We start from the raw sequence: 22,921 nt of genomic DNA, 5'->3' as shown, positions 1-22,921 counted from the left end.
CTTCTTTCAGTCACTAAACTAACTTCTGATAAGAGTTGTTATTTTATTTTTATGCCTGAAATCTATTATATACAGGGCCTTACCCCATGGAAGATGATTGGGAAGGGTAGAAAAGCGACTTGCTTATATTTTTTGTAACAACCTTCAATGAGTGCAACTAGTAATTCATCTAAAGTTCTTCCATCAAATGTCAAATTTGTTTATGATTCTAATTCCAATTTGTGGCATAGTAGGTTAGGCCACCCATCATATTCTAGATTGTTAGTTCTTGAAAAACTACTTTCAAACTTTGTTTTGAATAAAACAGCACACAAGGATTATTGTTCTATACGTCCTTTGGCAAAATAGAAACGTTTGTCATTTCCAACCTACTCGTACAAATTCAGTTTTCCATTTCATTTGATACATTGTAACATCTGGGGTCTCTTTTCATTACTCACTCATGATGGTTTTAAATATTTTCTAACCGTTGTTGATGATCACTCAAGATTAACTTGGATCTATTTGATACGATCCAAATCTGAAGTAAAAACCATTTTTATAGCTTTCTATAATATGGTTTATACACAATTCAAACAAAAAATACAATGTATAAGAACTGATAATGGCTTAGAATTCAACATGACTGATTTTTTCTATTCCAAAGGCATTATCCATCAAACTTCTTGTGTTGAGACTCCTCAACAAAATTTCATCATTGAAAGGAAACATTAACACATTCTAAATGTAGCTAAAGCCCTAAAATTTCAGTACAATGTTCCACTAACATTCTGGAGTGTGTGTACTTACTGCCACACATATCATAAACTGTATTCATTCTCATATTCTGAATGACAAATTACCATATCAGATTTTTTATGGTAATGTTCCATTCTATTCTCATTTAAGAGTATTTGGATGTCTATGCTATGCTTCTACTCGAAGTCACAATAGATCCAAATTCTCACCTCGTGCCAAGAAGTGTGTCTTTGTTGGTTATCCATTTGGGATAAAGGGATATAAGCTCTTTATTATTGATTCACAAAATTTCTTCATATCCCAATATATCATCTTTCATGAGTCCATATTTCCATTTCAACATAAATCATCTCAAATTCCTTCATCAATCCCATCTAATCTTGTCATACCTAATTCAATTCCAGACTCAATTTCTCAATCTGAAACTGTTCCACCAATCAATTCCAGACCAGATATATCTTCTTCCAATCTCAATGAACAATCTCTTCATTCTTCTCCAACAATTCCAAGGTAATGTTCATTTTCCTCCTCTTCGAAATCAACTAGACAACGCAAAACTCCTGGTTATTTCTTATTTGTAGCACTATCACTATAGTTTAGCATCTTCTACTTCTACCACATCTTATGCAGGCTCAAATTTTACAAACTCAAGTAATCGATATGACATTTATGATGTTTTATCTTATAAACATTTATCTCCTTCTCATAGTGCTTTTAGAATTTCCATTTCATCCCATACAGAACCCGATTTTTATCATCAGGCTGTGAGCACTCTCATTGGAGAGATGATATGTCCATTGAATTAAATGCCCTTGAATCAAACAATACCTGGTCCCTCACTGACCTGCCACCTAATACAATTGTCATTGATTGTAAATGAGTATATAAAACCAAGTTTAATACCGATGGTTCAATTGAGAGTCATAAGGCAAGATTGGTTGCCAAAGGTTGTACTCAAAGGGAGGAAAGATGGTCACAGTAAGGTATTTCTTGTCGTTAGTAGCTATTCATAATTGGCATTTGATATATTTAGATGTAAATAATGCTTTTCTATATGGAGATTTGAATTAAATGGTTTATATGAAGCCACCTCCTGGTTATCTTAGAAAGGGGAACACACGGGTTAGCAAGCTACAGAAATCCTTGTATGGTTTAAAACAGGCTTCTCAGCAATGGAATTCTAAGTTCACTGCAGCCTTGTTGGACTTGGGTTTTGTCTAACCTAAAACAGACTATTCTTTGTTCACAAAAAAGGAAGAATGATTTCTTTGTGACCTTGTTAGTGTATGTTGATGATATCCTTCTAGCAAGCACTGATTTATCTGTTGTCAGTCTATTACATCCTTTCTGAGTGCCCATTTCAAGTTGAAGGACTTGGGTCATGTTAAATGCTTCTTAGGGATGGAAGTTGCTAGATCCAAAAAGGGTATTTATTTAAGTCAAAGAAAATATGCCCTGGAGTTAATCTCATATGCTAGTTTAACAGGATGTAAACTAGCTAGTTTTCCTGTGGACTCTCATTGTAAGTTGTTCAAAACTGATGGTGATTTGCTTGAGGATGGCACAAGTTTTCGAAAGCTCATTGGTAGGTTACTTTACCTTACTTGTATCAAACCAGACATCACTTATTTAGTCCATCATTTAAGTTAATTTCTTGACTCTCCTCGAGTTCCACATATGCAAGCTGCTCTAAGAATTTTAAAGTATATTAAACTGGCTCTAGGATAGGGCATATTTTTCTCAGATTCTTCTCAGATTCATCTTAAAGCCTTTGCTAACTCTGATTGGGCTAGTTGCCCTAATACAAAGAGATCTATTTCTGATGTTTGTATTTTTCTTGGTGATTCTCTTATGTCATGGAAATCTAAGAAGCAAGCAACAGTCTCAAGGTCCTCTGCAAAAGCTGAATATCGATTTATGGCCTATACTATTTGTGAGATAATATGGCTTGAGTCTTTGCTTTCTAATCTTCACCAACCTCATCCTCAACATGCTTTACTTTTTTTGTAACAATCAAGCTGCCACGCGCATTATAGCAAATCCAGTATTTCATGAAAAAACCAAACATATTGAATTGGATTGTCATCTCATCGGGGAGAAATTACAAGCTGGAGTGCTTCGGACTTTGTATATTTCTTCTTTACGTCAACTTGCTGATACACTAACCAAGCCTCTAGATTCTTTGTTGTCCAAGATGAATGTGTATGATATTTACCATTCATCTTGAGGGGGACTATCACAGATATTGTAAATAATAGTTACTACTTTATAGTAAATAGTAAATAGTTAGTTAATGATAGATAATATAAATGTTACTTTAATTACTTTTACTTTCTTTCTCTGGACTGATATAAATAGTTGCTCTCGTGTGTAAATGAATAAGTTGAAAATAATACATAATACTTTCCTTCTCTATTTCGAGGAGTTTCTTTGAGTTGGATAGTCTGGATTTGCTTCAAAAGAGCTATGGCTATATTTTCCATCCTTTCACTTCCAGAATGGAACCTCTCACTTGAAGAAAAGTCTATAATTTTGTAAAAGACCTCACACATTACTGCAAATTTATGTTAATTTTCCTAAGTAGAATTAAGTCGAGTGTGTTTCATCTGATTTCAAATGGTTTTGATTCTTCGTGGCTGGCCAGTTTTGCATTTCTCATTTTTATTCTCTTCTTTTTCGCCTCCCATTGGGTCCCACAGGCCACAAGTGAGTATGGGAGGAAATTAAGCAGCCAACATGGCAAATAATCAGTGAAGCAATCCAGTGCAATTGGTTATACAATAAAATTCACATAATCACATTTATCCTTCTCTCATATTGATGGTAATTAACCATTTCTTCCTTGATACAGTCTTGGAGTATAAATTATGTGTACTGTCTATTATTAAAAATAAATGAATTTTTCATGTGATTCGAAATTTATTTATTTATTTTTAAAAGAAATACGTGATATCTCATAATAGGTTAGATGTGTCGGTACCGACATTATATTGCAGCAAACACATTAAAATGATAGCACTATTAGACGCCGAGTATTGGGAAAGAGCACACCTTTTCACATGGTCGTGACCAAAAAAGGAAAAGGAAAAGGAAGAGGAACGCGTGGGACCTTCTCATCAGCCATCATATCAACTTGGATGAACTGTTTTGAATTTTTTTCTGTTCTTTTTTTATATATCCCCCTAAATGCATGCATTCATGCCTGCCCGCCTTAATAGTATATTACCTGTGGTTTAAGACACGCTAAACTTATGAGATATTTCCATGTTTCGACTCACCTAGCTTCCTCCATAGTGCTTGTACAACCAAATTGGCAGGTAATTAGGTCAGGAGTATTCTTGCAACACGTTGGGTTGATATATATGACGTTAATGCTCATAATTGAAGTACTATTAATTAAATTCAGCCTAACTAAAAATTTAATGACCTGTTGGCATATACCCAGTTCTCTAAATGAAAAATTTAGATTCGAAATCTATCACCCATCGTTGTGTATATATATATATATCAGTCTAAAATGATAAATTAAGATGTTTAATGGGTAATGTTAATTACATCAAATTAAAAGAATTATGAGATATATAAATGATTTCGCATATATGGCAATAAAACAGGATGTCGACGTTCATTCATTTGGGAGGAGACTTGGCGCGCCAACCCCACCTCTACTGCTTTTCCCCTTACTTTTAATGCTTTTTCTTTTTCGAATGCGTCCAACTGTTTATAATTTTGTAGTTTACCACTCGTGATGACCGGCTACATATGTCTTCAATTTTTATCTACAAAGCTCGGAGAACCTTTTTTTTTTTGTTGTTGTGGGAATTACAACTTAAGACCTCACTTTCTCTTTAATTTCTTATTACAAAGATAGAAAATACCAGTTAGCTAGAACTATATAAGTTAACCGGTAACACTTTAATATATATGCTTTCCGTCCATCAAAACTAAGCCTATCGTCCTTGAATTGACTACAAGGACGCGAAGTATATGTTTAGGCAGCCCCACCAAAAAACGTGTTTGGCAATAAGCTTGGGTAAAAACATGGATGGCCACCAAAAAAGGCCCAATTATTCATATTTTGAAAATACTTAATAATGAGATTTCCACATGATTTTGAGGATATGCGACCATTTAATAGGATATGGCCAATTAATTGGCCATACCAGATATTGCAGTGGGTCATATATATCAAGTACCTCACGCTTTGACACCATACATACTCATTTAAAATCATATATACATGAATAATGTTGGAAAAATTACGTACACAGACACAGAGAGAGAGAGAGAGAGAGAGAGAGAGAGAGAGAGAGATGATCCTCAGGCAGTACAGGTCTTCCAAATAGTCCACCTTTTTTATCCTCAGTTCAACTCTTACTAACTCTTTCCAGGATCATCACTTCCAGCTACTACTACTAGCTAGTACTAGTACTACTTCAGAGAATCCCCACAACTACTTCCATCTCTTCACATCCACCAAGCGATGGAATCTGCATCTATCATGATCACAAAGCTCTCTTCTTTTAACTTTAAGCCCTCCCTACCTTTAATTTCCCCCTTACTCTCTCAAGCTAGCTAGCTCATGTTTCTCCAAAACTCAGAAATATAATTACTCCGGGCAGGCCGGGACTCTAATCCCTTTCTGATCTTCTAGCTCTGTTTTTGTGTGTTTCTGTTATTATATTTGTCTTCAAAAATTCTAGTACTAAAGAGTACTATGTTTCGGAGAATTGATAAGGAACAGCTTGGTCCATACAATACTAGTCTTGATCACGACTTAGCCTCTGACATGAAGAAGGATAGCCGGAAAAATCAGCACAGCGGCCAGCTGCACCTGAATCCAGAAACCCCAGTACCACATGAGCATGAAGAAAGCGATGCGTCATCATCTCTCAGTTTGCGTCACCTTTCGAAGCTCATCATTCCGCCACTCGGTGTTTCTGGTGATCATTACACCCAAAATCAAATAGAGTCAAAAGGCTGGATCATATCGCCCATGGATTCAAGATACAGGTACGTACGTACGTACGTAAATGTAATATATATGAACTGAATTAGCAATAATATTTTCGATGAATAATATTTCTTATTTCCTTTAATTTTTCGTTTGGAGGAATAAAAGAAAAATTCGAAGATAGCGATATGCTCATTTACCAAAGTTGGACGTACGCGTTGTGTTGATGATCATCACCTACCGGTCATCACCATGAATTAATCACGACCACATATTTTAGTTAATATAAAATATTGTTCTAAAATGTTACTTTCTACACGTACGTGCGTACCCATATATGATTGTATATTTACATATATGCGTGTACACGTGTGTGAATCCATCCATGCACGTGTGTGTACTGCTAGACAAATTTGAAATTCACCTAAAAAAATCTCAATTTTTAACTATGGATCTCAGTACTGCATACCTTTCAAAAGAGAATACTACATGAAACATGTAAATCTTAATATTACATCTTCGATCCCTTACTCAAATATTAATTTACAATAGGAATGAAGATAAAGATGAATAGACTGGGTTGGTTTGTGTATATATGCAGGTGTTGGCAGGCATTTATGGTGCTTCTGGTTGCGTACTCTGCATGGGTCTACCCATTTGAGGTAGCATTTCTCAGATCCTCTCCCAAGAAACTGCTATGGATAGCAGACAGCATTGTGGATCTATTCTTTGGGGTCGATATCTTCTTGACATTTTTCGTGGCTTATATTGATTCGCTAACTCAGCTTCCAGTTCGTGACTCTAGAAAGATTGCGAGGAGGTTAGTTATACGTTCCTGCATTTTTTTTTTGGACCACTTTTGACTCATGGTGATCTGTTTTTCAACCTCATCAATCATGTCCGGTCTGATCGATATTATCTCTTGAATTGAAGCCAAATATGAACATGATCATTGATTTTGGAATAATTCTATTTGGAGGATTTTAATTTACGCCACACACCTATCTATATATGTGACATAATTTGATTTTGACACATGACCAACTTTTCCTCTTTAGTTGCTAGTTTGTCTTAAAAGCTGGATGAAATCATAATTAGTTCATAAACTAATGATCATTGATCCATTTCAATTGAAATAAATAAATAATATCTATTTAACATAAAATATTGGATACTTTAATCATTTCTATTTATTTGAAACTAAGGCTGGTTTGGTTTCACAAACTTTTCAAATCATTTCATCATCTCTCATTTGAATATTTAAATACTATTCAAATGCAAACATTTTCATCTAATTATTACATAATCATTATAACTTTTTCAAATTTTCAAACAATTAAAACACAAAAAGCATGCAATACAATTTTTTTAAATTTCAAAAAAAAAAATTATATTAAAAAATTATATTATAATCCTTTTTTAATTTTATAATTTTTTATTTAACTTAATCTATTTCACTGTTATTTTTAAATCATAATCTCATTACTATTTATAAATTTTTCATTTTATCCCTTTTAATTACATTTGTGTAACCAAACGAAACTTAAGAAAAAAAATTGAATAGAGGGTGAAGACATCAAATATTCAAAGGCACCTCAATATATGATGGACCCCTAGCTAGCTAGCTACTTGATCAAGCAATTACAGCCAACCGCCCAACCATGCAGGGCTTCTCATTGATAATCTTCCGAGTCCCGGTGGTCCATTTACATTAAAGTTAGGATTGAAGAGTTTTAAACCAAATAATTTAATAGATTATTTAATTTTCTCACCATGCATGTATACAGCAGTCTTAATTATAATTAAAACATCCGGCCCCAGCAATCCAAATTTCTAGATCTGTGTCATTGTACGTACCTGTTTGAAATATATAATATTCAATATTTGATGATTTTTTTATCAACTTAAAAAAAAAATTGATCATTTAATATATATATATATATATAATTTGATATTGATTCTCTTATTTGACTAATTAAAGGTACCTGTCAACTTGGTTCGTGATGGATGTGGCATCCACATTCCCATTTGAGGCATTTGGATACTTGCGCACAGGCAAACTACGCACGAGTGTCTCTTACACCCTCTTGGGCATGCTCAGATTTTGGAGACTCCGACGGGCCAAGCAGCTCTTCACCAGGTCGGTCAGTCTTATCCAAATTTAGGTCGAAAAATATTCGCCAGATCACTTGAAAATGAAAATAAGATAATTAATGCATAAAGTAGATTTTACAGTATTTAATATTGTGTAAAATATCTTTACATTACGCATCATTCAAATAATATAATATAATTTAAAAAATAAATTTTAAAATTTGAATATGAAGAATGAAATTACAAAACGTTGTTTGTTCAGATTTTTTCAATGCTTATGCATGTTTATCCAAATTTTGAAGCCCGCAACTGGACTCATTCTACAATTAAAATGTATTGGGCTCCCTTATTTGGCAGGCTTGAGAAGGACATCAGGTTCAGTTATTTCTGGATCAGATGTGCTAGGCTGCTATCTGTAAGTAGCCCATATATCCACTCCCACTCGGCCCCATGCATGCATTTTGATCATTTTGCAAGCATTGACACACGAGTTTTTCTGAACCTACGTACACGTACGTACGTACGTACAACTTGCATGAGGTGATTATGTAAATCAATCATCTTGTTGGTTTCATCAGGTGACACTGTTTACGGTGCATTGTGCTGGTTGCCTCTACTACTTGCTAGCAGAACTGTACCCTCACCATGGAAAGACATGGACTGGAACTTTGATCCCAAATTTCAGAGAAGCAAGCCTTTCCACACGTTATATTTCTTCCATGTATTGGTCCATTACCACCATGACCACAGTCGGCTATGGAGATCTCCATGCTGTCAACACCATGGAAATGGTCTTCATTATTTTCTATATGCTCGTTAACCTTGGCCTCACTTCTTACATTATTGGTAACATGACAAATTTAGTCGTTGAAGGAACTCGTCGTACCATGGAATTTGTGAGTATTTTAGATTTTCCTCTCTCTCTCTCTCTCTCTCTCTCTCTGATTGCAGTCTTTTTCAATTTCACGTCACAATTTAAATATTTATGCTTGTTAATTTGTGCCACTTAATCTGTGTGTTCTGATCGATGATGAATTTGGTGGGATTGGCTGGCTTTATAAATTGTTGCAGAGAAATAGCATTGAAGCAGCATCAAATTTCGTAAGCCGAAATCGCTTGCCTCGAAGGCTAAAAGAACAGATATTGGCTTACATGTGCTTGAGGTTCAAGGCTGAGCACCTAAACGAGCAGCAACTGATTGAGCAGCTACCAAAGTCTATCTGTACAAATATCTGCCAGCGTTTATTTTTGCCTACCGTGGCGAACGTCTATCTTTTCAAGGGCATTACGAAGGAAACTCTCTTGATCATGGTATGATCCATGATATTGGTTAAAATCTGAAAGAACAATACGTACGTTTTTTAACATCAATATTAAAATATGACAATCAGTGTCAATCCCCTTATAAAAAATAAGATTATTTTGGTTCATTTTTCTTGCCAAATAGGAAATTAAATTGCTCTAAACATACATGATCTGGTATTGGATGTAGGTTGCCAAGATGAAGGCAGAGTACGTACCACCTAGAGAGGATGTCATAATGCAAAATGAAGCCCCGGAAGATATCTACATCATTGTATCGGGTGAGGTTGAAATACTTGAGTGCGAGAAGGATCAGAGAGAAAGAGTTATAGCCACTTTGCAATCAAAGGACATATTCGGAGAATTTGGTGCTCTTTGTTGTACGCCTCAAAGATTTAATTATCGAACCAAGACGCTTTCACAACTCCTGAGGCTCAAAACCACTGTTCTAATCGAGTCGACACAGACCAAACTAGAAGACTACGAGCAAATGCTGAACAACTTCCTTCAGGTCGGTGTGCATGCATAGCATAGATTTACGATGATCATTAATCTTTTGATATCTATATATGCTTGTTCACTTTGATTAAGGATTTAAAGGTTTCTTATAACTTGTAAATGCAGCATTACAAAAAGCTAAAGGATCTTAGTATTGGAGATCAATTGCTAGAAGAGAATGAGGAAGAAGTAGATCAGGCCGGTGACCCGAATATGGCTAGCAACTTGTTGGCCGTTGCTAAGGCTGGCAATGCTGCCTTTCTGGATGAGCTTCTCAAAGCGAAGTTGGATCCTGACATTGGAGATTCTAAAGGAAGAACTCCATTGGTATTTTACTCTCTCTGTATAATCATCATCATTATAATCATCATTATAATTAGTAGTAATTTTCTTGTAATGCATTAGCACATTGCTGCATCGAAAGGGCATGAAGAGTGTGTTTTGGTACTCCTTAAGCACGCATGTAACGTACACTTAAGAGGTAATGATCTCTGTCCTTCGCATTTTTGTTTAAATATTTTAGTTGGTGAAATTCTTCTGCTTCAACATAATTAGTATGCCCTTCGTATTTTATATTATACCATATATGCATGGCATGCATGCAGATAAAAAGGGCAACACTGCATTGTGGGATGCTATAGAATCCAAACATCATTCCATATTCTGGACCCTCTACAACTCTGCTGCCATTTCTGATCCACATATTGCTGGCGATCTCTTCTGCACTGCTTCAAATAGAGACGATCTGACGGTGATGCAGGAACTGTTGAAACAAGGACTAAACGTCGATTCAAAGAATCGACACGGGTTAACAGCAATCGAGATAGCCATGTCCAAAAACAATGTGGAAATGGTCAAACTTCTTGTTATGAATGGTGCAGATGTAACGTCCAACACCAAAACATACGAGTTTCCTCAGACAACTTTGAATGAAATGTTGCAAAAGCGAGAGGTTGGACACCAGATTAGAGTCCCCGATACAAATCAAATTCTTTTGGGGAGTCATGGTGAAGGGGAGCAGGGTTGCAATCTGAGAGAGTGCTACTCCAGTACAGGATCAATTTGTCCAAGGGTAAGCATTTATAGAGGCAATCCACTTTTGAGGAGAGAGACTGGCTGCATGGAAGCTGGAAGGCTAATTAGGTTGCCGGGTTCACTTGAGGAGCTCAGAAATATTGCAGGTACTGGAGACATATATATCTTCGAGTGCTGCTAAATATTAATTATATCACTATTTTTCAACATCCAAATTTTATGCCCACAAGACATATATTAATGTTCCCTATGACCACTTTTCCTACAAAATTAAGCTTGATCTCTGTCATGAGATATCATTTAGAATGGCCTACTAACAGTTCAATCATTATGTTGCTTTGATTCTAGGTGACAACTGACAAGGTTTTAATCTGATATATATCACCTTGTTTTGTATATTTGTGTTTCTTCTAATAGGTCAGAAATTCGGGTTCGATGCAAGAAATGCCACGGTAACAGATGAAGAAGGATCAGTGATCGACTCTGTTGACGTAATTAGAGATAAAGATAAACTTTTCATTGTTGAAGTTCCAAATTCCTCTATGTAATTGGGAAGCAAAAAAGGCAAAGCAAAAAATGCCGCATATAATTATGTGTTAAAAAAATAAAAAAGCCATGGCTCTCACGTATATTTTCCATCCTTTCACTTCCAGAATAGAATGGAAACTCTCACTTCAAGAAAAGTCTATATTTTTGTAAGTGATCTCACACATTACTGCAAATATATGTGAGTTTTCCTCTTTCTTTTTTTTTTTTTTTTCTCACTAGGGTGGAAATACAGAGGATGCCCCCTTTCCCCCACATTATATCACAAATAAAATAGAGAATTGATAGTATTATTGCTCTAAGTGCGTTTAATTACTAACATAACACTGGTTTGGGACTAATTAATTTGTAAATACATATCTAGGTCAGAGATTCTATGGCCAGAAAAGTTGCCAAGAAAAAGTACTTGGGCTGCTGGTCTTGGGCCACTGTGGTGGAGGTTTGGGGTACATATATCAGAGTAACCCATCATCGATGTTACTAGGATCAATGGGTACGATACTCACATTCCATCAAATATCAAAAACTGTAGATTTAATGCCTAGAAAAAGGATGTTGGGTCCTGAAAAGGATAAAGAAGAATCGGTATTTGGAACATAAATTAATCCATATATAGAGAACCCTCACCATCCAATTCCTTTTAAATGAAACAAAACAATAAAATAGAGCCTGTCTGGGAAAACAAGACAGAATTTGCAAAATGAGGGTTGTAGAAACATGGGAAGGAAGAGAAAATAAAGTTGAGGGCAAGTCAAAGAGCAATCAGTTCAAAAGGGAAACAAATCAAACTAGAAGAATGAGAAGAAAATCTCATTCAAAGTAGTCAGACCTTTACAGCTCGGGAAACATAATCTAACATATCAAATGATAAAGAGCTTTTAAGATTCTTGATTTACTTTCTAGCATATATTCCTATATTTACTTTCTGCTATGTGCACTATCCCCTTGGGGAATGGAAAAAACAAACTGTTACACATAAATCAAAGAAGCAAAACAAATAAAGGGTAAAATAATATTGGAAGAAGAATATTTTGAGAGAACTCATTTTCATATATCATATTATTTTTTCTCTGTGTCTAACTTTTTATTTTTTTAATTTCATTAACTGCCCATATAACAATGCAACAGCAGATTCTCAATCATCCCCTCCACTCTAAAGGAAACAGCCATGATTGCACCCAGCAATGCTTTTCACTATGGAAACCTAAGCTCTTGAGCTACCCACCTTCTTTCGTTCCTGCTTGCTTTCTCCATCTTCTAGTATATATCTGTCAGTCCCATCATCTTTATTTTCACCCCCACCATATCATCCTTTTTTTTTCTTAGTTTCCATGATGGATCCCTCATGTTCCACCTCTTCTGTCAATGGCTTCTACAACTTTCTCAACCAAGGACTCGACGATCTTGATCATTCCTTGCTCTCTCACGACTTCATGTCAATCCAATACCTTCAGAAGGTGCTATCCTCACTAAGATCCTTTAATTGCCAGCTAACCATTTTGGTTCAAAAGCTTCACTTGCCAATAGGTGATAAATGGCTCGACGAATACATGGATGAAAGTTCTAGGCTTTGGGAAGCATGTCAAGTGCTCAAATCTGGTGCCTCCGGAATGGAAAATTACTATTCGACTGCTGCCAATATAGAAACCTCGATGGATGGCTGTCGCCATTTGAGCCCTCAGCTCTCTCGTCAGGTCAGTAAACTTGACTCGCCAACATCACTAAAATCGTTTTCAAGTTAATTTTCCAAAATATGATTATATTTCGATGTGTTATTATTTTGATCTTCCAATATTTATGCAAAAGGTGATTCGGGCTATAAGTGGTTGCCGGAGGGAAATTGTAGCATTGGAAGAGGATCACAAGAGTTTGATGGAAACAAGAATTCAACCACTCTCATTATGTTTCGATGAGAACATTTCGACAACATCAAATTTCAACGGGTTCTATGGTTTTCGAGGTGTTCTTTATGCAATGAGGAACATTAGCTCATTGCTTTTGATGATCTTGCTTTGTGGACTTGTGTATTGTTGGCCTGCATCGAGCTTTTGCCAAGGAGGATCAGGGTTCGAGGGGAATAATGCTGTATTTGGCTCAGGCTTGATGGTTTCAATCAAAAGATTGCAGCAAAGAGTTGCGGATGAGATGGAACAAATTGATCAAGGGCAGCCTGGGATTTTGCTGCACGAGCTCCGGGAAGCGAAGGCAGCAATGGAAGAGTTGAAAGTTGAAATGGAGAGATTTTTGGAGTATGAAATTGAGATTGATGTCCAAGACAGGGTCGAGAGGTTGAAGAGTTGCTTTGGGTCGTTGAGATGTGGGGTGGAGGCCATCATTGGACAGATTGATGATTTTTTCGATGAAATAGTTGAATGGAGGAAGAAGCTTTTGGACATGTGCACTCATAGGTAGCAAGAAACTCTGGACATGTGAAGCCCTGAGTTCAAAAAGAAAAGGATCAAAGTACGTGAGTGAAAAAAAAAAAAAAAAAAAAGCATTTTGCTGAACTGGCACTAGTGTCAGCCATCTCTCTTCAATTTTTTTTTTTTTTTTTTTTTTTTTAATCTTCTCTACTGTCTTGAAGTCACTTTGTTTTGAAGCCACAACAGTGTTGAAGCTTTAAGACAGCTTTCCAGAGGAAACCCAAAAAGGAAAAATATGGAGTAAAGAGAATGTGATTCTTCCTTACAAGAAAAGTAACATTATTACCCAAACAGAAGAAACAGGGAAGAATATTAAGATAGCTAATGGCTTGAATGGAAAGCAAGATTTTCCTACCAAAAGGTCAGATTCTTCTCTTGAAATGAGAAGATAATATAAATGAGGTTAAAAAAAAAAAAAAAATTGCCTCTTGTTTGTCCCAGAGGACAAGGAATCTTTGATGATGAAATATTCAACATGTATGACAGTATGATGTCCATGAGATTTCTGTTAAAACACTTTGAAAGATAACATAAATCCCTTTAATTTTGTAGTACTATTTGAGTGGTACGTAGTTCTCTCTCTCTCTCTCTCTCTCTCTCTCTCTCTCTCTCTCTCTCTCTCTCTCTCTCTAAATATTGCCATAAGATAGGTACCTATTACCAATTTATATTCGAATTAACTAGTGCTGAATTGAGGTAAATCTGGTCAGAATCTTCACCTTGGTATCTAATGACAATTTACCAATTCTGATCTTAGGATGCTATTTATTCAAAAGAAGAATAACACCAATCGGAGAGATTAATGTTTTATTGGAACAGCTGAATATCACTTAATTAATATTAACCTTTTATATGGACCACACTACCATTTTTACCCAAATTTTTTCGAAAGAAAATATTAAAAAAAAACCGATCTGGAGCTAGCCTTCAACCTTGAATCAGCCAACTCACATTGTACCACCAGCTTGGCATTCCTTGATCTATCAGTCTCAATACAAAAAATATTAGTAAAACCATAGGCGCAGTGGCGAACACGTTGTCGTCACCGGCCATCAAGTACTATTTTTGACAATTTTTTTCCTCTAAGGAACAAGAAGATGAAGATATGGGTCTCTCCATCGATCAATCCAACACGATGAGTTACACCACATCTCATTCTATTGTGGTTGCCACCATGGTATGATATTGGTATCTAAGTTTGCCAACCACATGACTATAGTAAAATCGTCAAATAAGGCAACTCCTCAATTGGCTTGATGAAATTAAATAAGTGGGGAGGAGACATTTTTTTAGGTGTTTTATTAATAGTAATTGGGTGTTTGTTGAGGAACCCTAACCCCTCCTTATGTACCTATTATACCTATATTAATAATGTTAAGGTTGCTTATAACTAAACAAACCCTAGCTAATTTATTAGCAGACTTTCAAAATCCAAATGCACACAGCCAATAGGACATTGGCCTAATGGAGCTTCTTTTTTTTTTAAATAAAAAAACGAAAATCACCTATTCATGAGTGACCGTCTCCCTATTTTATTAAAAAAATTCTCGCTTATGACGAAAAAATACCATAATAACAAATAACATCTCGATTAATAATGCAAAACCCAACTCCACAAAAACTAGCGTCTAATGTAAGAGAAACCCCAACTATCCACACCGTCCCTTGGAATATACACATTATGAAGTTGAGAAGGGAATTTGGCCTTGGATCGTTCAGCCAAAGCAAGAGGAGCATGCATGCTCAATGCCAATAGTAACTTTGCTGCTGCATGCATTTATTTATAAGCCCTGGCAGCAGGCTATGCATATACTTGAAGCTTGATTTCCGAACCCTAGAACAAAAGGCTAGACTCCACATTTCTTGAACAACATAGTATAAAAAGAAGAATTAAAATACCATCAACCCTTTTCACAAAAACAGGAAACAGCAATACCGCAGACAAGTTTAAGACAGTAAATATCATGAAGAATCAGCTACCTACAAAGGATTTACCCTCTTTTTCTTTTTTCTTTTTTGATTTAATGATGTTTTGGGTTGTTGGGCAGATAGAGGGATGATGGGAAGTCAGCTTTCAAAGGATGGTTAATTGCCATGAAGAAACAAGAATACCTCTCCCCCACCAAGCTAATTAAAAGATAATTATACCCACAAAAGGTTTCTATTTTTCTTGGTGAAAAATAAAATACGGGATCATGATATGCCCACAAGACAATCAGAAGATCACATCTACATGAAACAATGATTTTTCTTAATTAATAATGGAAGTTGGGCGTTCTTATTTTATTTGGGAGCTCAGCTTCTAACCGTCTTTATATTTGCTTTTAAATTCCCTTTGTACTCATAATGTGAAGCGTGGTGGTGCAAAAAGCTAGCTAGGTAGCACACGGGAGTGCAAGCAGCACTACTCTACATAAATTTGGAAGTCATTGTCTACGTGAGCCAAATAGGTTAAAGTTCAGTGGCACTCGAGTGGGAAAAGAAAATGAAATAGGAATATTAAAGATTCTTAATTCTCCTCTTGCTCCGGGTTTTCCTTCTCTTGTCAAGAAAGAAAGATGCCCTTATAAAATGGTACAGCAGTTTTTCTCCCAACATATCTTTCGCATTTTCATAGAGATTCTCCAGAGTTGTGATAGCAAATTGACTAATCATTTTAGTGTGCAGCAATATGGAAAAAGAGGGTTGATAGGACAAAAAAACAGAGAGAGAGAGAGAGAGAGAGAGAGAGATTCCTCCTAAGGTTTTCTTTATTAAAAGTTCGAAAGGCAAGCTTTTCTATCTCAATGGATAGATGCTGTCTGATTCTGGTTAGAAATGAAAGCAATGGTGTCGAGTGTTTGCTGTAGTTTATGGTGGAAAGTCTTCTCGATCATGAGTCTCCAACACCAGCTACTGACATTTGTCCCGTTTATGTTGATCGCCCTCTTTTAATGAATCTTCTTTTTCCATCACCCTCCTCTTCATAATAATGGCTCCGTCCTTTCCTCAATGAAATGAAATTATGGTAGTATGAGCACAGAACTCAAAATATCCCTGATGCAGACACAGATGCTATTTTCAGTTTACAAAGTTATTGCAAAATTTTAAAAAATAAATAAAAATGATAAATGCAAACAATTAGCAAATTACTTGGTCCCCATAAAATTGTCTCTTGCACTAATTCTCTTGTGTGAAGGATATGAAGAGAGACCCTGCACTTGCAACTAATATCACCTATGAAAGTAAACACCCCCCACCCAAAATGTTCTTTCTTTCGAGCAAGGGGCTCCCCTGGCATATGTCTTCAGATGTATAGGAAGTTTTAACTTCAAAGTATTTAGTATCCCAATTTGTTTGAATACAGAAGGAATAATAGTTTTAGTAATTGGTTCAAAGCTACAGAAACAAAATCGTCTTGAACTATCCAGGAAAACATTTATGAGGTAGTAAAGGCTTTTACAGCCTCATTTTTTCTTCAGAATAGATACAAGAAGTTCCAAGGTGTAAAAAAAAAAAAAAACAGACCAACCCCAAGATTCCGACGTAAGGTCTGTGATTGCACGATTTCGCTCAATAGGACAAACAGAAAATGAAATTAAATTCAGGATGCTGCAAATCAACGACATATGAAGCAAAAACAATGAGACTGTTATGTGGGTCAAACGATATTGACCCAACATTGCGCTAGCTGAATTAAATGTGATGAAAAAGACTTCAAGGATTCAATGCATGTACATCAGAATCAATGTATTTTGCTGGCTCCACATAAATTAGGAAGGTTGAAATCGGGATTGGTTGATCAAGATTTGATCTTCTGTTTGGTCAACTGAATCACAAATGCTCCAAGCACCACACTCATTCCTTGTTCAGCTGTCCGCAGCCACCATTCTATCAAAACAGCAGAAAGCATTAAGTATGAAAACATACCTCACTAAATAATGGCCGTGCACAGTGTCACACTTCATTGGCATAAGGCCCACGCTTCAGGACAAGGATCCATAAGACAGGCAATCCGATGATCCATGCCACAAGTAGATGCAGGATGAGGATCCATAAGACGGACAATCCGATGATCCATGGCACAAGTACTACCTGAGGATGTGAATCGGGAAGTTGCCATTGGCAGCAGAAATCTGCCAGGTATGAGACGAGGAAGATGGTGATCCTTTCCTAATAATCTCTTCAAATGTTGGACCATAACCCTTCATTGTTGTAACACCAGAACCCGTTCAAATTTCATATCCTGGCATTGCAAACTGTGTTGCAAAAGTTTCAACTTGGGTTCGGAGCTCCACAATGTCCTTGTTACTTTGGAGACCCTTCAGAAAAACAATTTGCAACTTCCCATGCTCTCTGTGCAATCCACTAGCAATCTGTGCAGCTCTGAGGAGGAATTCAGCAATTGTCTCAAAATCAGTCTCTAAACAACCTCTGGATGTCATAGCAGGGGTACCTGCAAACATTAACAATATAAGCATTATAAAGCACCGTCCCCTGAAGTAGACACATCAAGCTTTAAAAAACTTGCAAACTGAAATCTACCAAAACATTCACATACCAATCCTTACTCCTCTGGGGGTGATGGTTCCATTGTCATCGAAAATAGCAATTTTATTGAGAGTTATGTGACACATCTCACAGACTTTCTCATAATTCTTACCTATAAAAATATGAATGCAATAGGAGAATTCTCAGACAGCAGAATCAAAAAATACAAAAAAAGTCCGAACAGACACTAAAGAGGACTACTATCCCCGATAGCGGAAAGCAACAACCACAAAAGAAGACAAAATGCACTAAATTCTGCAGTTAGTTATTTAATGCCTGGTGAAAAATATAAATTCCATCCTATTATAACAGCAAGGACAGATCACGCTCTAATTTAAGTGATAAAGAAAAAGAGAGGAGGCATTGAATGAAAAGAGTCAAAAAGTTTATTTTTAATTATGAATACTTAAGCGACTGATAAACTAGGAAACAGATATAATTCAAACTTAAATCTCATTCATGAATACCTCAAAGAAGGTCCCTAGAAATAATTTGAAGCCTTTGAGCAGCCAGGAATCACAACATAGAAAAATTTCACTAGCAATAAAATGAATATAAGTTTGTGCCAGCATTTTACAAAGAAACTGACTGCCAACATGAACTGTACCAGCTTGAATCAGAACATATAATATAACTATACCTGTTAATCCCAGAGGCCTTAGATCCCAAAGTAACAAATGATTGTCTGTGCCTCCAGTAACCAACCTACACTTCCTTCTCAATAAAGCAGATGCTAGAGCCTGAGCATTTTTCTTCACCTGTTGCATATATGCCTTGTACTCAGGTGTAGCCACTTGCTTCAAGGCTATGGCAAGAGCAGCAATATGATTATTGTGTGGTCCACCTTGCAATGATGGAAACACAGCAAAGTTTATCTTTTCCTCAAAATCATACTGTTCGCTTTCATCTCCCTGATTCAAACACATGCCTCTCTTCCTAGGCTTCATACCCCTTCTATAGAAAATTATACCCCCCCTGGGCCCTCGAAGACTTTTATGAGTTGTTGAGGTGACAATGTCACAGTAGTCAAAAGGATTAACACATTCCTGTATTAAAAACATGTCAGAGGCACTTATAAAAATAAAAATATATATAAATAAATGTAAATTATTGTGGTCATAACTAAGATATATTAGTTTTCCATACAAAAACCAAAGTGACTTTAAAATTCATGAAATAGTAGCCTTAAAAATAGAGAGCTTGAATTTAATTATATATATATTTTTTTATAAGTAGCTTGAATTTAATTATATTACAAGCAATTATACCAAAAGTTTAAGAATGTCATCATTTGCCAAAAAGTATGGTCTCCCCATCACATCATTACAATAAGCAAACATAACATTTCATTCAGGCTTCATAAAGCATAGGTGATGCTCTTGTATACATCCTGTGTACTTGGCCTATCCCTATTGTCAATAAAATCTGTTTACCAATTAAAAAAAAAAAAAACATTTCATTTTGGCTGGTTGAGATGCAGGGTTACTCCCCACAAGCCACCCCACCCATAAAAGCCCAGCACAACCACCCAAGCAACCAAGGAGATGTTCAACAACAAACAAAATTCCAATCCTCTGAAAGGCAGCACATAAAACTAAGAATGTGAAAGCCCATTAGTAACGGAACACAAAAGCCAAGTAAAGAGTAGGGTGAGCCATATAATTATTATTTTAACCCAAAATAGGATGGCATTCCATGATATTAAGATCTACATTATTAGGCATATGTTATCAGGCATAAGTTGACTTCATCCAGTCAACTTGAAGAAGTTATTCAAAATCTAGATTTTGAACCATGACTACACATCCTCAATAATAGTGGACTTCCTAGTGGATGCAGCATTAGGATTTGCTTCAAACAAAAGGTACTTGCTTCTATAGACATGTTGTCCTATAATTTAGAACCCCCCCCCCCCCCCCCCCCCCCCCCTTTTTCTTTTCTTTTCTTTTCTTTTCTTTTTGATGATGAGGTATTCGAGAACTTTTACCACCCTAGATAAGGCTCTGGTTCTCGACTAATCCCCGAGGTAAAAGACGTCTCTGCCAGCAAATTTGTCACCTTCACCGCAGTGCCTTGTTCGCAAGGACCAGAACTGTAAAGTTGTAAATTGCAGCCAATGAACTGTAATTTCCAGCCTTGTAAAAAGCTTTTAGATGATTGCAATTTGCCTCGTATCTTAGTAAATTTTCGAAAACGTATTTCACTCGATAACTACCTATCAACACATATTTCACGATAACTACCAATTCCACACTAAGCAGACTTTTAATAAAAAAAAAAAAAAAAGTATTAATATAAAAGAAAAGAAATGGCTAAAATAAAGTTAAATGACACCAAAGGCCCGCTATATCTAGAAACCAGTAGGGAGCAGATCAAATTACCACATAGAAAAACAAAAGAAGCATTAATGTACAATGCATAGATACAAAGTCAACAAGTCATAATTACACATGCGAAAAAGGAAGCAATGAAATTGACTCCACCTTAGCCGCCACAAGCCCGCTTATTTGAGCCATATCACACATGAGCACGGCTCCGCACTTATCCGCAATCTGCCTAAACCTGGCATAATCCCATTCCCGAGGATAGGAGCTCCCCCCACAAATCAATATCTTGGGACGGAAATCAAGCGCCCTCTCCTCAAGCTTATCAAAATCAATATACCCCGTTTGAGGTTTCACCTTATACGGCAGACTCTCAAAGAAAATAGACGCCCCCGAAACTTTCTTCCCATTCGGAGTATGGTACCCATGGCTAGTATTCCCTCCAGACGGAGTATCCAACCCCATTATCCGATCCCCAGGGAGTAGCAATCCTGTGTAGACCGCGAAATTTGAAGATGTGCACGAATAAGGTTGCACATTCACTCTCCAGTTCTCCGAATCGAGACCGAACGCCGATAATGCGCGGTCGCAACACAGCGTTTCAATCTCATCGATGTATTGATTCCCAACGTAATATCGCGCCCCGGGCATTCCTTCCGAGTATTTATTGGTTAAATGGCTACCAAGCGCTTCCATTACTGCCCTGCATGCGAAATTCTCCGACGCAATCAATTCAATTCCTTTGTACTGCCGCTGCTTCTCCTTCTCCATTATCTCGAAAATATCGGGGTCCGCCACGTGCAGTGGCGCATCACCCCAAGAGTGAATAGCACTCCGCCGCGCCTCGAGATCCGGCTCGACGGAAACCCTCTTCAAAGAACTAGACATCGAAATTGACGACGAAGAGGAAGACGAAGAGCTCTCGCGGCGGCGCTTGAGGCACATCGACTGCCCAAGAATCCGGATTTCCTTTTCACCGTATTCGGCTAATTCGGTGTCCAGAGTCGTGCCGTTTTCGGTGGCCTCTTTGCGGGGGTTCTCGGTGGTTTGGGGTTCGAGCAATCGGAATGGGATGGGCGAGGCCTGTGGGCGGGTTGGCGTGGGGTCCCGGAGGCTGGAATCGAGCTGGAGAGAGATGGAATCGTCGGCCATTTTGGTCTGACGGGGTGGTGATACATGGGATGAAAATCCTAGTGAAAGGTTCGATTGTGGATGGGTTAAGTCCATCAGAGCCAAATCTTAAAACCCTAATCAAAATAGAAATATAGATAGATAGACAGACAGATAAACTAACGTCGATGTGCTTATGTGTGTGACTCGGTTACACTAGGAACAGCTAGGAAGAAGAGAGGTTGAAAATGAACATGGTCCTACTTCCATGGCTCTGTAAATTGCATGGGGAGAGAGAGAGAGAGAGAGAGGTATGGATGAGTGGGCCTATCTATTTTTGACCCATGGTATGTATTTTAGATCTTGTTCAATGGGCCGGACCTTCTTTCTATCCATTGTGTTTATATAAATGGACCCAATTATAATTTAGAATTTCTCACCGCATCCAAGTATAATAACATTTTCTTATATAAAAAAACAAAAAGTGTAATAACATTTAAAACTTTTAATTAAAAAATTTATTTATAAGTGTAGATAACAAAACTATATTATATAATTTAATTTATAAGATAAATTTAAATTTTGAATATTATAAATTAAATATTACAATTTAAGTCATGTAAATTAGAAGTAGCAATATGTGATACGATCCATGAATCTAATATGAACACAATACGAAATCAGTAGATTTATATTTGATATAAATAGATTCATGTCAAAACGGGTTGAGCAGTTTAAACACAATTAATAAAATGGGTCAATAATAGGTCGAACTGCTTTACCCGAAATCAATCTGCAATAATCCGTTTAAATTTTATTTCAAAGTTAAAATTCTATTATTGATGAGTTATAATATTGGTATTTCTCAATATGTTTATATTTTATTATTGAGATTGTAATTTGTACATATGCTTATATTTGTTGTTGTTGGGTTGCTACTATAGATTTTATTATAAGTTAAAATCTAAAAAATATTAATATTTTTTTGTTAGTAGACAGTCTTATTTTTTAAAAAATATTGTGACTAATAATAAATTTAGATTTTAAATTTTATGTAAAATTATGTTAATCTATTCAAGTAGTTTATGCAGGTTAGTTTAATCCATTTACATGAAATGGGTTAGAATGAGTCATGTTATATTATATTATTTCTAATTAATTATTATATGTGTTAAAATGGATAACATGACACGACCAATTATTTAAATGAGCCGTGATAGAGTTTGAATGTATGAACCATTTAGCTTAATGGATCGTATTCACGTTGACCTATTTAATTGAATGTTCATAACTTGACAAGACTCGTGAATATGAATTATCATCTTGAATATGGATAATGGAGTTACATTAAACAACCACCCATTGTT

General features: G+C 36.3%; 3 protein-coding genes across 6 annotated transcripts; 2 read left to right on the top strand and 1 right to left on the bottom strand.

Annotated features, from left to right (window-relative positions):
* Nucleotides 1–4,989: 4,989 nt before the first annotated feature.
* On the top strand, nt 4,990–11,371 carry LOC122313716 (potassium channel AKT2/3-like). The gene is made up of 11 exons (XM_043128904.1): nt 4,990–5,751; nt 6,294–6,512; nt 7,674–7,832; nt 8,144–8,201; nt 8,365–8,682; nt 8,858–9,097; nt 9,279–9,599; nt 9,713–9,913; nt 9,992–10,067; nt 10,192–10,767; nt 11,039–11,371. Exons 1-11 carry the CDS (start codon nt 5,456–5,458, stop codon nt 11,167–11,169), a joined length of 2,595 nt encoding a protein of 864 aa, XP_042984838.1. The 5' UTR covers nt 4,990–5,455; the 3' UTR covers nt 11,170–11,371.
* Nucleotides 11,372–11,496: 125 nt separating this feature from the next.
* Nucleotides 11,497–14,147, top strand: LOC122313717. The gene is made up of 2 exons (XM_043128905.1): nt 11,497–12,861; nt 12,974–14,147. Exons 1-2 carry the CDS (start codon nt 12,499–12,501, stop codon nt 13,577–13,579), a joined length of 969 nt encoding a protein of 322 aa, XP_042984839.1. The 5' UTR covers nt 11,497–12,498; the 3' UTR covers nt 13,580–14,147.
* A 1,920-nt stretch (nt 14,148–16,067) lies between these two features.
* LOC122313457 (serine hydroxymethyltransferase 7-like) lies at nt 16,068–21,885 on the bottom strand. 4 transcript variants are annotated; one of them, XR_006243407.1, is made up of 5 exons: nt 20,604–21,884; nt 18,761–19,166; nt 18,131–18,232; nt 17,308–18,025; nt 16,068–16,626 (listed from the first exon to the last, which is right to left on the bottom strand). XR_006243407.1 is itself a non-coding variant. In XM_043128490.1 (4 exons), exons 1-4 carry the CDS (start codon nt 21,669–21,671, stop codon nt 17,802–17,804), a joined length of 1,800 nt encoding a protein of 599 aa, XP_042984424.1. In that variant the 5' UTR covers nt 21,672–21,884; the 3' UTR covers nt 16,909–17,801. The 4 variants fall into 4 exon arrangements, 1 of the variants encoding a protein (XP_042984424.1); XR_006243406.1 differs by having other exon boundaries at nt 17,500–18,025; XR_006243408.1 differs by lacking the exon at nt 18,131–18,232 and having other exon boundaries at nt 17,500–18,025; nt 20,604–21,885.
* Nucleotides 21,886–22,921: the final 1,036 nt, after the last annotated feature.

The sequence above is a fragment of the Carya illinoinensis genome, chromosome 6 (genome assembly GCF_018687715.1).
Source record: "Carya illinoinensis cultivar Pawnee chromosome 6, C.illinoinensisPawnee_v1, whole genome shotgun sequence".
NCBI lineage: Eukaryota > Viridiplantae > Streptophyta > Magnoliopsida > Fagales > Juglandaceae > Carya > Carya illinoinensis.
This window is presented reverse-complemented; position numbering and strand designations above follow the sequence as displayed.